This window comes from Rana temporaria, chromosome 3 (assembly GCF_905171775.1).
Source record: "Rana temporaria chromosome 3, aRanTem1.1, whole genome shotgun sequence".
NCBI lineage: Eukaryota > Metazoa > Chordata > Amphibia > Anura > Ranidae > Rana > Rana temporaria.
The window spans coordinates 395003008-395018724 of record NC_053491.1 but is presented as its reverse complement, the minus strand read 5'-3'; the positions used below and the strand labels follow the sequence as shown (position 1 = coordinate 395018724).

At 44.3% G+C, this 15717-nt stretch overlaps 1 protein-coding gene across 1 annotated transcript in view; it reads left to right on the top strand.

Annotated features, from left to right (window-relative positions):
- The first annotated feature begins 330 nt into the window (after positions 1-330).
- LOC120932957 (tetraspanin-15-like) overlaps positions 331-15717 on the top strand; it is a 193476-nt gene continuing 178089 nt past the window's right edge. Inside the window, exon 1 of the mRNA XM_040345846.1 lies at positions 331-549. Coding sequence (XP_040201780.1) covers positions 463-549 — 87 coding nt within the window. The 5' untranslated portion in view covers positions 331-462. The remainder of the gene's footprint in view (positions 550-15717) is intronic.

Genomic DNA, 15717 nt, shown 5'->3' with positions numbered 1-15717 from the left:
GAGAGAAGGGGGGGGGGAGAGAGACAGATAGGGGGCGGGGGGAGAGAGATCAGTAGAGAGAGACTCTGTATTGTCAGCTTTGAATATTCTCCACAGGACACTGCTCATCCCCACCATAAACACACAGCTCCTCCTATCCCCACCGCTAGATGGCGCCTGCTCGGTGTCTGGGGCCATGCTGTATACATGGAGCTCAGTGCTGTATACAGTGGGTTTGTGTATAAAGAATGTAGAATGTAATGCCTCCCTGATGGTGGCGGGGATGGATGAGCGGAGATCGGTCACACTGCTCTGATTTCAGGCTGTACTGTGTATGGGAGAGGTGTGTGTGTGGGAGGCAGGTGGATCCGGGCAGTGAAGGGTTAGTGGCGGGCGGTGTCCCCTCCCTGTATTCTCTCTCCATACGGAAGTGCTGACAATGAGAGCGGAGCTGGGAGCCCCGGACATCTGATCGGAGCAGAGATGTCTGGAAGGCACACATGGAGGGACACCCTGCGCTCCTATTACTGCATCAAATTCTCCCTGTCCTTCTACTCCACACTCTTCTCGGTGAGTGATGAGGGGGGAGGGGCCGGGACACAAAGGGACCCTTACACATGTCTGTGCTGCACTGTATGAATGAAGGCACACCTTCCTCTCTCTCTCTATATATAGTGTGTGTCCTTCCTATATATATACACACATACAGTGTGTGTCCTTCCTCTGTGTATGATCTGTACTGCTGTGTGTATGGTGGGTGATCCATGCTTTGTATCTGATGATGTGGCCTGCTCTTTGTTATGATCATTCATGTCTGCCAGCAGTGTCATGGCATTGATGGGGGGCTCATTCACACCATGACCATCGCTCAGCACAGGGGACCCTGCAGGTTAAAGACTGGCTTTACATATATGTGAATTGGCGCGGGTTCACACATGTCCGGGGCGGCTGCGCTGCGGTTTTGAAAAGGTACTGTGCAGTTTTGGGTCTGGTTCAGGTGTGAATTCAGGCAAAAATTCACACCTGAGATGGTGAACAGAAACGCACCAGACCGCAAAGCGTAGTAATATACAATGCATACAATTACATTATGACAAACTTACCTGCACATGGAGCCTTCCTGTCATGGCTCCCTAGCACTTCCATCATTCCCTGGTCTTCCAGGTTTGCAGACTCCGGCCATGGCACAGCGCTCTGCATTTCACAGCACAATCAATGCGCTGAAGACAGAGCGTTACTGCGCATGCAATGATGACATCATCATCATGAAGATCTCTTAAATGGTATGCGTTTAGGGGATATTGTACCTACAGGTAAGCCTGATTGATAAGCTTACCTGTAGGTACCAGTTAAAAATGAGATATAACCCCTTCCCACCCAGCGTTCCTTTAAGTGGGTCTATAAACCTAGGTGCGCTCCTTGATCATGTGACCACAGCGATTGCCTGTCACCATGGTCATATGATCGGGAGTCTGTGCCGTGTCCTCCTGATCATATTCAGAGACTGAGTAGGGGAAATTTATCCAAATTGGAGCAGCTGTGCATGGTAACCAATCAGCTTCTATCTTTTGTTTTTAAAGCTTAAAGTGTGAGTTCACCTTTTCACAAAAAAATGAAAACCTGACCCTACACCTCCCTCCCGGGCCCTTCTGTACTTACCTCTGCAGGTGACGAGCTGTCAGTGTCCACACAGCTGAAGTAGTGTAGAAAGCCCCACTCTTCTCTAAGGCCACTTTCACACCTATGCATTTTTCAGATTTGCTCTAAAGTCCATTTAACATGGTTTCCTATGGAACACGTTCTGTAGTGGTCACAAGCATTACAGGAACAACTCCCTCTAGTTCCTTTTTTAAACTGACCATGCTAGACATGAAAACACATCCATCCCAGTATGGTCAGTTTTCTGGCTGTGCTAGGAGTACAGCCTGCCTGACCTCCAATGGTCAGGCTTGTGCTGACATCTCAACCTGTTCATTGAGGGAACCATGAATGCCAACATGTACTGTGACACACCGCTGTATCCTGGCCTAGGCCAACAAGGCCCAGGCCTAGGGCATCACTTTGCAGGGGGGCAGCACGGAAAGAGTCCCCACCGGCTTGCGCTACACTGTTAGTGTAGCACCAGTCTTATGGGGTGGACTGGGCTGAGAGGCAAATTGGTCTAGTGCCCCATAAAGTGGCCGCACAGCTTCTGGTATGCGGGCGGCCGTCATTCCGTAACTGTGGGAGGGGGGTGCTGCTTCTAATTTTGACTGTCCTATCATCCTGGACCACAAACCTTCCATACTGTGCTATATGTTTTCTGCTGCACCATTGGCATGGTTATATCTTCTTAGTCCTCTCCATAAAATTATCAGAAATTTGTGCTTAAAGTAGAACTATAGGAAACACTTTTTTTTTTTTCTTTCCATTTTGGAGAGTAAAGGAGGGTTATAGCCCCGGTCAGTTTATTTTTTACCATCCCTGTCCCATTTCTCTTCACTTCCTGCCCCATAGCCAAACAGGAAGTGAGAGGAAATCTATGCAAATTAAGGGAATCCATTGCCCCGCCTCCCTAGGCCCTCAGAACTAGTGTCCCCACTCAAAAAATTCAGGGCGGGTCTTAAACAGAAATGGGTGTGGTCTTGATGGGAAGTGGTGGGTAATTTTTAAATTAGGCGGTGCACGAGTTTAGTCAGGCCTAGGGCAGCACAAAACCTAAATACACCACTGCTGTGACATACTGAAGCAGAGCATTATCCCCTCGGAGACTGGAGGATGACCTCCAAGAGGACCACTGCTTTGCTAAAGAAGCTGAGGGTAAAGGTGATGGACTGGCCAAGCATGTCTCCAGACCTAAACCCTATTGAGCATCTGTGGGGAATCCTCAAACGGAAGGTGGAGGAGCGCAAGGTCTCTAACATCCACCAGCTCCGTGATGTTGTCATGGACGAGTGGAAGAGGACTCCAGTGACAACCTGTGAAGCTCTGGTGACCTCCATGCCCAAGAGGGTTAAGGCAGTGCTGGAAAATAATGGTGGCCACACAAAATATTGACACTTTGGGCCCAATTTGGACATTTTCAGTTAGGGGTCTACTCACTTTTGTTGCCAGCGGTTTAGACATTAATGTGTTGAGTTATTTTGAGGGGACAGCAAATTTACACTGTTATACAAGCTGAACACTCACTACTTTACATTGTAACAAAGTGTTATTTCTTCAGTGTTGTCACATGAAAAGATATAATGAAATATGAGGAGATCCTTTTGTGAGATGCTGTATATGATTTTATTTAAATTATATATATATATATATATATATATATATATATATATATATATATATATATATATATATATATATATATATATATATTATACACACACACACATTGTCCTTCGATTCTATTTTAAGCTTTGTTCTCACTGATGTGCTTTTGCACATCAGTGAGAACAAAGGTACATGAAAACTTTTCCCCATTCAATCCTATGCAACTGTTCAAAATGCAGACCCATTGACTTCCATTGTAGTTTGTCACCATTTCACAGGTGTGTGCACTTTTAAAACTTGTTATATATTTACTTGCCACAACATCATCTTTTAAAGTTTTCTTCTCTTGTCAAAGTTTTCAAAAAAAAAAAGTGGGTATTATATTGGGTTTTGTGTTCACCAAAATGAATTTAAGTGTATTTTTTCCTGAAAATTTGTGTTTAATGGCTGTGCAAATATGTGACATAAAAAATTGCAACAGCCACCATTTTATTTTCCAGGGCCTCTGCTTTCAGGAATATCATGTTTGGGGGTTCTAAGTAATTTTCTAGCAAACAAATGCTGGCATTACTATGTATGTGAAAAATGTCAAAATTGCCCAGGTAAGCAAGCGGTTAAATAGCAGAGGCGGCAGATTGCAGTTGGGCAAAGTCCTTGAAGGCTTGCTTTCAGTTTCGCTTTATGAGAATGTTTCTTTTTTATTTATTTATATATATATTTTTTTATTTATTTATTTTTTGTTTGTTTTTTTAGATATACATTCATATGATGAAATAATCTTATCTTGCCCTCAATTCTTTTTTGATTAAATTTTTTTTTTTGCACCATTCTCCCATCATGATTTAGAAAATCCATTTGTTTTTCAAAAAATTTCCAACATGCCCGATCACTCAAATTTGAAATTGGAATGAAAATTCTTAGATAAGATTTTTGAAAGAAAATTCTTTGGGAATTCGATCCTTGTATGGCCGGCTTTAGGCTGCATTCACATATGTGCTTTTGTGAGGGTTAACATGTGCTTCAATGATTGGTGATGTATTCATTTATTATAAAAGGCATCTTATGCATATACATGGTAATACAAGCACACCTGCCAAAGTAAAGGCAGATAGGTGGTTTCGGCTTGTGGATGTGTGTTTAGGGTTCTCTGAAAATGACTGGAAATGCTCAATGCAAAATGCGTCAATATCCAAATGATGTCGTTCATCGCATGTATGAAAATGTACACAAATATGAATGGGTTTTTTTCTTTTTTTCTATGTATCATTTGTAATACTGTGTGTACACAGGGGCAGCCATATTTGCTCATGACATGTACAGGCTCTTCTTCTACCTTAGGCCTCACTCACATGAGGCCCGTAGCCCATGAATAGGCTGTTAGCCAGATTCAGATATCTGTGCCTAGTTAGAGGCAAGTGCTGTATTCACAAAGTTACGGCGGCGTATCGTAAATGTGCCGGCCTAAGCGCGCCTAATTCAAATTGTGAAGAGGTGGGTGTGTTTTATGCTAATGAATCGTGACCCGACGTGATTGACGTTTTTAACGAACGGCGCATGCGCCGTCCGTGGACATATCCCAGTGCGCATGCTCCAAATTACGCCGCAAAGACTTATTTGGTTCGACGTGTACATAAATTACGCCCAGCCCCATTCACGGACGACTTGCGCAAACGACGTAAAATTTTTAAAATTCAACGTGGTTCCGACGTCCATACTTAACATTGGCTGCGCCATCTTTTTGGTGGAATATCTTTAGGCCTGAAAACGCCTTACGTAAACGGCGTATCTTTACTGCGACGGGCAAGCGTATGTTCGCGAATAGGCGTATCTCGCTGATTTACGCATTCTAGGCGTAAATCAGCGTATATGCCCCTAGCGGCCGGCCTAAATAGACAGCTAAGATACGACGGCGTAGGAGACTTACGCCGGTCGTATCTTAGCTAGATTTAAGTGTATCTCAATTTGAGAATACACTTAAAGTTACGACGGCGCAGATTCAGAGTTACGACGGCGTATTTCTCTCTGAATCTGGCTATGTGTGTTTATGCTGTTTGGGTGCTGCATGCAGGCAGCCCATTCAAGTCTATGAGGATGGAGTGGCTGCACGGACACAGCGGCTTATCCCAATTTGATGCAGTTGAAGCCACATAAACATGGCGCATAATTATGGACCACAACTGTCAGCACCCATCTGAATGAGGTCTTTTATGCATGTTATCAGCAATCAGGCATTTTTAATGCACTGCCGTTGTCTATAGGCCCTAGAATATGTGTAGATGCATCAAAATTTGGATAGTGCATTGCATAGATGTGAACTAGAACTTTTTAAAAAAAATGGGTACATACATGCACTGATGTTCAATTAAAAAAAAAAAAAAAAAAAGTGTAAATAGGCTCATTAAAGCGGGGGTTCACCCGAAAAAAATGTTTTAACATTAGATTGAGGCTAATTGTGGGAAGTTTTTTTTTTTTTAAATCAATGCGGTACTTACCGTTTTAGAGATAGATGTTCTCCCGCCGCTTCCGGGTATGGTCTTCGGGACTGGGCGTTCCTATTTGATTGACAGCCTTCCGACCGTCGCATACAGCGCGTCACGAGTTACCAAAAGAAGCCGAACGTTGTTGCGGCTTTATACGGCACCTGCGCACCGACGTTCGGCTACTTTCGGCAACTCGTGACGCGCTGTATGCGACGGTCGGAAGGCTGTCAGACTATACCCGGAAGCGGCGGGAGAACATCTATCTCTAAAACGGTATGTACTTCATTGATTTAAAAAAAAAAAAAACCTGATTGTGCTTCCCATAATTAGCCTCAATCTAATGTTAAAAATTAGTTTTTCGGGTGAACCCCCGCTTTAAAATGCAAATCAATTTATAACTTTTTTTTGAAATGCGTTTTTCTGGATTTTTTCTTTTTTTGGTATTCTGTTTCTCACGGTTTAATAAAATAAACCTACCATTACAATTATATACTGATCTTTTCTTTGTCAGTGGGCAAACTTACAAAATCAGCAGGGGGATCAAATACTTTTTTTCCCCCCCCACTGTATACAGTTGCTCATAATACGCATAATCAAGTGCCATATCCAGTGTTTCTCCAACCAACTAGTCACCTTGTGGTCTCACCATGAACCTCACCAAATGCTATTCAGTAAGCGCTTCTTTCACAAATAAAGTTGTATCATCAGCGCTTCCCCCGTTCCTCCATTCTTCAATATTAGGACTCCCCCGTGTAAGACATTTAAAAAGGACCCATAGTGCAGCAGTATGGCTAAAATCCATTATTTATTATGGAAAAAAAATCCTCTTACAAACAAGTGCTTGGTAAAAAGCCTATAATCCTTACTTAAGATGGCTGCCATGGCACTTTCGGTGCGTGATGATGTCACTCCTGATGAGTTTAGTCCAATGGATTATTTCCCAGGATAAATTGTTTACTGTCCAAGGAACACCAAGCAACCTCCTGGAGGAGCCCTAGGGATCCACTGAACCCCGGTTGAAAATTAGTCGCTCTAAAGCCCCATACACACGATCACACTTCCATCTGACTTCCGTGGATTGTTCTCTGAAGGGCGTTGTCCGTGAACTTGGTATGCATACACACTGCAGGACTTTTTCAGCCAACAAACATGACGTAATAGACGTACTACGTGGTTTTTCTACTCTTTACCGCAACCCTTTGGGCAACTTCTGCTATTGTTATCTTTAGCATTGGTTCTGAGCATGCGTGTTTGTACTTTGGACTTTAGTACACACGATTGGATTAGCGGACTTGGGACATTTTGTTGACGGAAAGTTTGTCTGTTCTCACAGCGAACATTTGTCCGATAAAAAAGTTTGTCCGATGGAGCGTACACACGGATTGTCTGCAAAAACAGATCCGTCGGAGGTTTGTTGTCAAAAAGTCAGATCGCGTATATGGGCCTTAAATCTACTGATTTCAATGCGTTGTTTAGTAAAAGTAGCCTCTGCATTCTCTCATCACTCCATATTCTTTCTTGTAACAAGTTTACTATAAAGCAAGCTTAGCCACGACCTGCATTGCTTTTATTCACATTGCTATTGTTATTACTAGGGTGTTAGTTGTTTCTTAAATGACAGCTGACATGAATTGCAAGCAGCAGACAAGAAAATTAGACACAAGAAACAGAGATTATTATAAGCTGTGCCAAGAAATGTTCTTTCTCCGTGTGCCAGGAATCTAATTAATAAACCTCAAACACGGCATTATAAATAGTTTATTTGTGAATGTGGCAGAGGACACTTACTAGAATACATTCAGCTATTTGGGTATAATTCAGCAGTCTCTCTAGTAAAATAACTGGGAATATGTGCTTGTGGGAGCCTTCTAGTGATGGTCCTCTTCAACTACGCAGCTTGCAAATGTAATGCGTGCCGCAGCGGCTCTGGGAATTGTTGCACTGATTTAATTAGCCGGGTGGCTATAGGCGGCTGGACTGCAACGTTCAGATGCAGCTAAACTGTGCTTCTGGACACCACAGTGATCTGTGCTACGGCCAAAAAAAGGATAACTAAATGTGCCCAGTTTGTGTGTAGCCAAATGCCATCCCTGGGTGCAAACTGTCTGCATCCAGCGCCAGTCAGAGGCCCGGATTCAGGTAGATTTGCCCCTTATTTACGGAGGCGCAGGGCAGCGTTTTTGCCCTGCGCCCCCGCAAATTTACTGCGCTACCCGCGATTCACGGAGCAGTAGCTCCGTAAATTGCGTGTGCGCTGTGTTAAACTTGCCCTACGTAAGGGCGCCTAATGTAAATGATCCCGTAGGGGGCGGGAATCATTTAAAGCGGATGTGCCACTAAAAAAATATATTAAAAGCCAGCAGCTACAAATACTGCAGCTGCTGACTTTTAATATAAGGACACTTACCTGTCCTGGAGTCCAGTGCCGATCGCAGCAGATGACGAGCCGATCGCTCGTCACCCTGCTGCTCCCCCCTCCATCCACGGTGAGGGAACCAGGAAGTGAAGCGCTCCCGCTTCACTGCCCGGTTCCCTACGGCGCATGCGCGAGTCGCGCTGCGCCCGCCGATTGGCTCCCGCTGTGTGCTGGGAGCCAAGTGTTCCCAGCATACAACGGGGGACGGACGGGAAGCAAGGGAAAAACCTGTCTTTTTCCCGCATCGTAGGGCCGGAAGTGGGTGCAGATACCTGTCTGTAGACAGGTATCTGCACCCCCCTCCCCCCTGAAAGGTGTCAAATGTGACACCGGAGGGGGGGAGGGTGCCAATCAGCGGGACTCCACTTTAGAGTGGAGATCCGCTTTAAATTAGGCGGGCTCCCGCGCCGAGCGTAGAGCGCATGCTCCGTCGGGAAACTTTCCCGACGTGCATTGCGGCAAATGACGTCGCAAGGACGTCATTTGCTTCAAAGTGAATGTGAATGGCGTCCAGCGCCATTCACGAATCACTTACGCAAATTACGTAAAATTCGAACGTCGCGACGCGGGAACGACGGGTATACTGTAGCATTGGCTGCCCCTGCTATTAGAAGGGGCAGCCTTACGCTAAACACGCCGTACGGAAACGACGTAAATTGCGTACGCAGGGCTCGTGCAACATTGTGAATCGGTGTTAGTATGCAATTTGCATACTATACGCTGACCAAAATGGGAACGCCCCCTAGCGGTCATCGCAAGAATGCAGCCTAGATATGTGTGGCATAAGAGCCTTATGCCACGCAGATTTTAGGCTGCAGTCGGCGTTACGATGTTCCTGAATGAGGAGCATTCGTAACGCCGGGGCAAGTAAGCAATTGCGCTACGTAACCTATGGTTACATGCGAACAGCAGCGGCACCAGACATTGATTTGTACAGGGTGCATATATGACTGCACCACTGCTAGCGTATGGCTGTTCGCACACAGTGTGTGACTGGAGGAAATTTCTCCACCGGCAACATTTGGGAATTCACAAACTCCCCGATCCTTTTTTAAATTTGTGTCAAACTAGATTGCATGGTGCAAGAAAAGCTGCTCCAGGTGAGTGAGTCTCTGGTTAATCCCCACACACACTAGTCAGGACTGCTGAACTTCCAAAAATCCTTTTATTGAAGCTTCATATGACAAGTGGTTGACAAATGGAGCAGGGGACAAAGAGGTAGATGTGTTTCATGCAAATATCAGCGCTTAGTCATTACCTGATTGCGTGAAATGCGTCTACCTCTTTGTCCCCTGCTCCATCTGTCAACTACTTGTCATATGAAGCTTCAATAAAAGGATTTTTGGAAGTTCAGTAGTCCAGAATTATTTCCTCACATTAGATTGCATGGTGGTGCTGCACCAAGCGGTTTGGCACACAAAAATGCAAGTATTTGCCAATGCGTGGGGTGCCATTAAGAATTTATAGCATCCCCGTGCAGCTGCAAAAGAACAGCATCTCTGCATGTCGGGAACGCGCGTAATTTTGTGCATGTTGCCACCACACATAGATGTGAACCAAGCCTAAGGCCTAAATCCTAATGTGTAAGTAATATTAAAGAATATGAGTAAGGTCTTCTTTACACCATATGCAGCTGAACCCATTTTTAATGCAGTGCGAATGCATATGCAACAAAAATAATTATATTTCAATGAGCCTAGCTTACAGCTTTGCTGTATTTTCATGTCCATTTAACCACTTCCCGCCCAGTCAATAGTCAATTGATGTCCGGGAAGTGGTTGTGAAATCCTGACTGGACGTCTATTGACGTCCTGCAGGATTCCGTGGGGGCGCGCAGTGCAGCGATCGGTGATACGGGGTGTCAGTCTGACACCCTGCATCTCCGATCTCGGTAAAGAGCCTCTGGCGGAGGCTCTTTACCACGTGATCAGCCGTGTCCAATCACGGCTGATCACATTGTAAACGGGAAGAGCCGTTAATCGGCTCTTCCTCACTCGTGTCTGACACGAGTAGAGGAGAGCCGATCGGCGGCTCTCCTGATGGGGGGTTCGCGCAGCCCCCCCCCCCCTCGGATGCCAACACTGGACCACTAGGGAGTGCCCCCCAGCGCTCGATAGCGCAAGAAAAAAAAAACACCAATAAAAAAATAAAATTAACACAATCGATGCCAATCAGTGCCCACAAATGGGCACTGACTGGCAACATTGGCACTGGCTAAAATGATGCCCAGCAATTCCATCAGTGCCACCCCTCATTGTCCATCAGTGCCTCCTCTTAGTGCCCATCTATGCCCAGTGCCCATCTGCGCAACCCATGAGTGCCCATCAGTGCCGCCTATGAATGCCCATCAGTGCCGCCTATGAATGCCCATCAGTGCCGCCTATGAATGCCCATCAGTGCAACATACCAGCGCCGCCTATCGGTGCCACCTCATCGGTGCCGCCATATCAGTGCCCATAATTGAAGAAGAAAACTTACTTATTTACAAAAAAGATTAACAGAAAAAAAAAAAATATTTTTTTTCAAAAATTTGTTTTTTTTTTAGTTGTTGCGCAAAAAATAAAAATCGCAGAGGTGATCAAATACCACCAAAAGAAAGCTCTATTTGTGGGAACAAAATGATAAAAATTTCATTTGGGTACAGTGTAGCACGACCACGCAATTACCATTCAAATTGCGACAGTGCTGAAAGCTGAAAATTGGCTTGGGCAGGAAGCTGCGTAAGTGTCTGGTATGGAAGTGGTTAAAGAAGATACAGAATGCAGCTTTTTTTGTTTTGCAATGGAATGTGCCAGAAGCACATGTAAATGAAACTCAGTAAAACAAATACCTAAAAGAGAAGTATGGGAATTTTTTTTTTTTTTTTTTTTAATAATCATACTTGCCTAAGTGGTCCCTCACCAGCTCTAAGGTTGAGAACCGAGTGACCAAACACTGCTGATCGCTCAGTTCTCAGAGCTCCCTGAGCAGAGAGCTAGTAACTGTCAGTCACTGGTTCTCTGCTCTGCCCCCCCTCACCCCCACCCCACACTCACTGGAGTGCTGGACTGTGGAAGGGGTGAGAGCGGCCAGCTCAGGCTCTCAGTAGCTTGCTGAGAGGCTGAGCCGGGCTGCCGGTCCAGGCATGTTGGTGGATCCTGACCATATGGTTGCGATCTTTCCTGAGCCTGGAACAGCTCTGTCATGTCAGCTGGCTGTCTACTGAAAACAAGTCACAGGTGTGCAGAACGATCTGCACTGATGTGATCCACAGGAAAAGTAAAGCCCAACAAGATATAGCTGTACTTCTCCTTTAAATAAAAATACCAAAAACAAAATGAAGCGCAAACATTCTGCAAACACATGTAAATGCACATGTGGAACCACACACTGAATGCAGGGATTGCGGTAGAGCTGCACAATTCTGGCTTACATTTTTTTGCTTAAAAGATAGATCACGATTCTTGCGGCGTAACATCATCTTTCACATTAAAACAAAAAAAATTGGGCTAAATTTACTGTTTTTGTTTATTTTTATTTTTGTATTCATTGAAGTGTATTTTCCCCCAAAAAATTGTGTTTGAAAGACCGTTGGGCAAATTCAGTGTGACATAAAATATTGCAGCAATTGCCATTTTATTCCCTATGGTCTTTGGGGGTTCAAAGTAATTTTTCTAGCAAAAATATTGTTTTTAACTTAAGAAACGCGTCAGAAGAGATTTAGGCCGTGTACACACGATCAGTCATCGGTTAACCGATGAACCTTACTGATGGTCCTTCGCGCCTACACACCATCGGTTAAAATACGATCGTGTCAGAACGCGGTGACGTAAATCACACAGATGTGCTGAAAAAAACGAAGTTCAATGCTTCCAAGCATGTGTCGACTTGATTCTGAGCATGCGCAGGTTTTTAACCGATGCTTTTGCATACTAACGATCGGTTTTGACCCATCGGTTAGGCGTCCATCGGTTAAATTTTAAAGCAAGTTCTAATTTTTTTGACCGAAAGTTAACTGACTGATAGGGCCCACACACGATCGGTTTGGACCGGTGAAAAGGTCCTTCAGTCCGTTTTCATCGGTTTTGACCGATCGTGTGTACGCGGCCTAAGACTTTAAGGCTTCATTTCCATGGACGTTTCTATAGCCACTTTCTTTAGCCTTTTTTACAGCTTAAAAACGCCTGTCCATGTTTTTTTTTTCTTTGAGCTGGAGCTCAAAAACGCTGCGGTAGCGTTTTTGAGCGTTTTTTAATGTCTGGCGTTTTTACAGCTCTACTCTGGAGCTTCAGAACGCACTGGTCCTGTTTTTTTTTGCAGCTTAAAAACGGCTCAGCCATCTACAGCTCAAAAAAGTCATGGTGGGCATGAGGCCATAGACTAACATGGAGAGCCGTTTTTAAGCTGCAAAAAACGCTCAGAAAAATGGCTGTAAAAACGTCCATGGAAATGAAGCCTAAGTGGTTAAACTTCCTGCATTTACACACAGAAGTGTATCCCTTTGATCTAAGAAGGAAGCATTAGTTACAATGTTTCCTGTTAGTGAGCAGATAAAGGCCCAGATTCAAGAAGCACTTGCGCCCGCGCAACCATAGGTTGCGCGGCGCAAGGGCTTACTTGCTCCGGTGTAACGAGTGCTCCTGATTCAGGAACCTCGTTACATCGGCTGCAGCCTAGGATGTGACAGACATAAGCCTCCTTATGCCTTCACATCCCAGGCTGCATTCTTGCGTTGGCCGCTAGGGGGCGCGGCCATTGTGATCGGCGTATAGTATGCAAATTGCATACTACCACCGATTCACAAAAGTTGCGCGGGCCCTGCGCACGCAAGGTACGGAGTTTCCGTACGGCGACTTTAGCATAAGGCTGCTCCTGCTAATAGCAGGCGCAACCAATGCTAAAGTATAGCTGCGCTTCCCGCTCGTGAAATTTAAATTTCACGTTGTTTACGTAAGTGAACCGTGAATGGCGCTGGACGCCATTCACGTTCACTTAGAAGCAAATGACGTCCTTGCGACGTCATTTGCCGCAATGCACGTCGGGAAAGTTTCCCGACGGAGCATGCGCTGTTCGCTCGGCGCGGGAGCGCGCCTAATTTAAATGATTCCCGCCCCCGGCAGGATCATTCACATTAGGCGCCCTTACGCAGGGCTATTTAGCATATCGCCCGCGCAATTTACGGAGCAACTGCTCCGTGAATTGCGGGCATTTCAAAATATTTGCGTGGGCGCAGAGAAAAATCTTTGCTCTTTGCCCACGCAAATATTGCTCCATTCTACCTGAATCTGGGCCAAAGTCTCTACACTTGTATGAAAGAATCGTCAAACTCTGCAATACAGATCGCCAGGGGGGTTGCAGCTCTAGATTGCAGTGTAAATGCAATTTACAAATGTTATACTTTTTTTCCCACAAAGAGAGCTCTCTTTTGGTGGTATTTGATCATCTCTGCGTTTTTTTTTTTTTTTTGCACTATAAACAAAAAAAGAAATTTTGAAGAAAAAAAACACTATTTTTTACTTTTTGTTTTAACAATATCCCAATTTTTATTTATTTTTTTTAAATATTTTTGGCCTATACGCATTCTTCTACATATTTTTGTTAAAAAAAATTGCAATAAGCGTATATTGATTGGTTTGCGCAAAAATTATAGCGCCTACAAAAAAGGGGATAGATTTATGTTTTTTTATTATTATTTTTTACTAGTAATGGCAGCAATCTGCGCTTTTTTTTTGTTAGGCCTGCCATATTGCGGCGGACATATCGGACACTTTTGACACAATTTTGGGACCATTCACATTTATACAGCGATCAGTGCTATAAAAACTGTATAAATGTGACTGGCAGGGAAAGGGTTAACACTAGGGGGTGAGGAAGGGGTTAAATGTATTCCCTGGGTGTGATTCTTACTGTGTGACGGGGGGAGGTGACCGATGCTGTGTCCCTATGTACAAGGGACACAGCATCTGTCTCCTCTCTTCCTGACAGGACGTGGAGCTCTGTGTTTACACACAGAGCACTCCACATCCCTGCTGTCACCGCCAATCGCAGGTACCTGGCGGACATATCATCATATAATCGGCATCTCAGCGATGCGCCGGGCACAGTGTTTCCCTGCTGCGCGCCCCCAGCGTCGTGCGCGGGAAATGCACATAAAAGGACGTCCAGGGACGTCCACCCAGCAGTTGAGAGCCGCGCTGTGGACGTCTTTCGTCTATAGCGCGGCTCTCTAGTGGTTAAAGCTGAACTCTGCACAAATTTAAAAGATACAAATGAATAGATTACTGTATTCCCTGCAGAACAGAGCAAGATAAGGAGAACAAGTAGCTAGTCGGCACAATGTGCTGAGAAGCGTGTTGATAGGTGAGGAAATCAGAGTGACAGGGAAATGAATTATCAGTGTGCTGCTTCTCCTATCACTATCCAGTCACAGACTGGGAGCAGGTCCACTTTAAAGTGGGTTGAATGATATTGGCTGTCACTCAGCTTGGAAGACTGAGGAAATTTAGTGGCTGAAGTAAAATACTGTAGGGGACAGCTCCAGATTGAAGGTGAATATTGCATCTAAAGTGTTTTTTGGTCTTTGGGTTTCAGCTTTAACATGGACTGTGTTGTTGGTTTTCTATTGCAGAAATTCTAACCTTCCAGAGCAGTTTCTGGGTGGAAGTTCAGCTTCGGGAGGTGTTATATGAGGGGCTTGAAAGAGCTTGAGAAGTCAAAGTAAAATCGGGGTGGGGGGAAAGGGTTGCCAAAGCCTGTAAATGGTTGTATGCGTTTGCATAGGAAAAGATTTGAACTTCTCAGAAGAGGACATTGCTGGACCTCAGTACTGGCTTGGTACATCCGGATGATCTGTTAGACCGCAGTTATACTTGGATAAAGAACATAAGCCGGGGGCACGGTTCTTTTTTTTTTTTTTTTTTTTTTTCATGGCGCTTTTTTGGTTTTGACCAAATTGTACATCTAACTTTTATATGTTAACTTGAATCTCTAATTTGCCATGTCTTTGAAAACTTTGTGCTGTATAATGTTAAGGGAGTTTTGAAGAATTTTGGCCATTTGTTGCTGTTGAACTCTATAATTATAACCAAGTTCTCTGTAATCTGTGTCATCCATGAGCATTTTAGGATTCCACTGGGATTTACAACATCCTGTGTCCTTTGACTTAAGAAATTTGTTGCAGTTTTAGAGGTTCCTTCTGCTGTCTAAGTTTTATTCATTATAGTATTTCTCCCTATATTGTACAGTGAATGTGTCTTCTCTGGCCACCTTATCTAAATGGAATCTTATAATAGACAGAATTTACACTTCAGTCCTTTTTTTTATTTTTTTATTATTATTATTCTTTACTTTATCATTCCACATTTGACAAAATGAGGTACATTCTAAAAATAAGGTACAAAATTATAATGTTCAGTCTTTACAGCGTGCTTGTGTTAATACTATTGGAGGAAGAGATATCTGGATGTTAATGGTTCATACGTTTGTTGAAAATAGAACATATACCCCAGTATTTGTGATTTACAAACCAATGAGTTACGTGTGGCCAGTGGCGGTGCGTCCATAGTGGGTGCAGTAGCACCGCCCCCTCTCTCCTGCACCCATCAATCAACAATA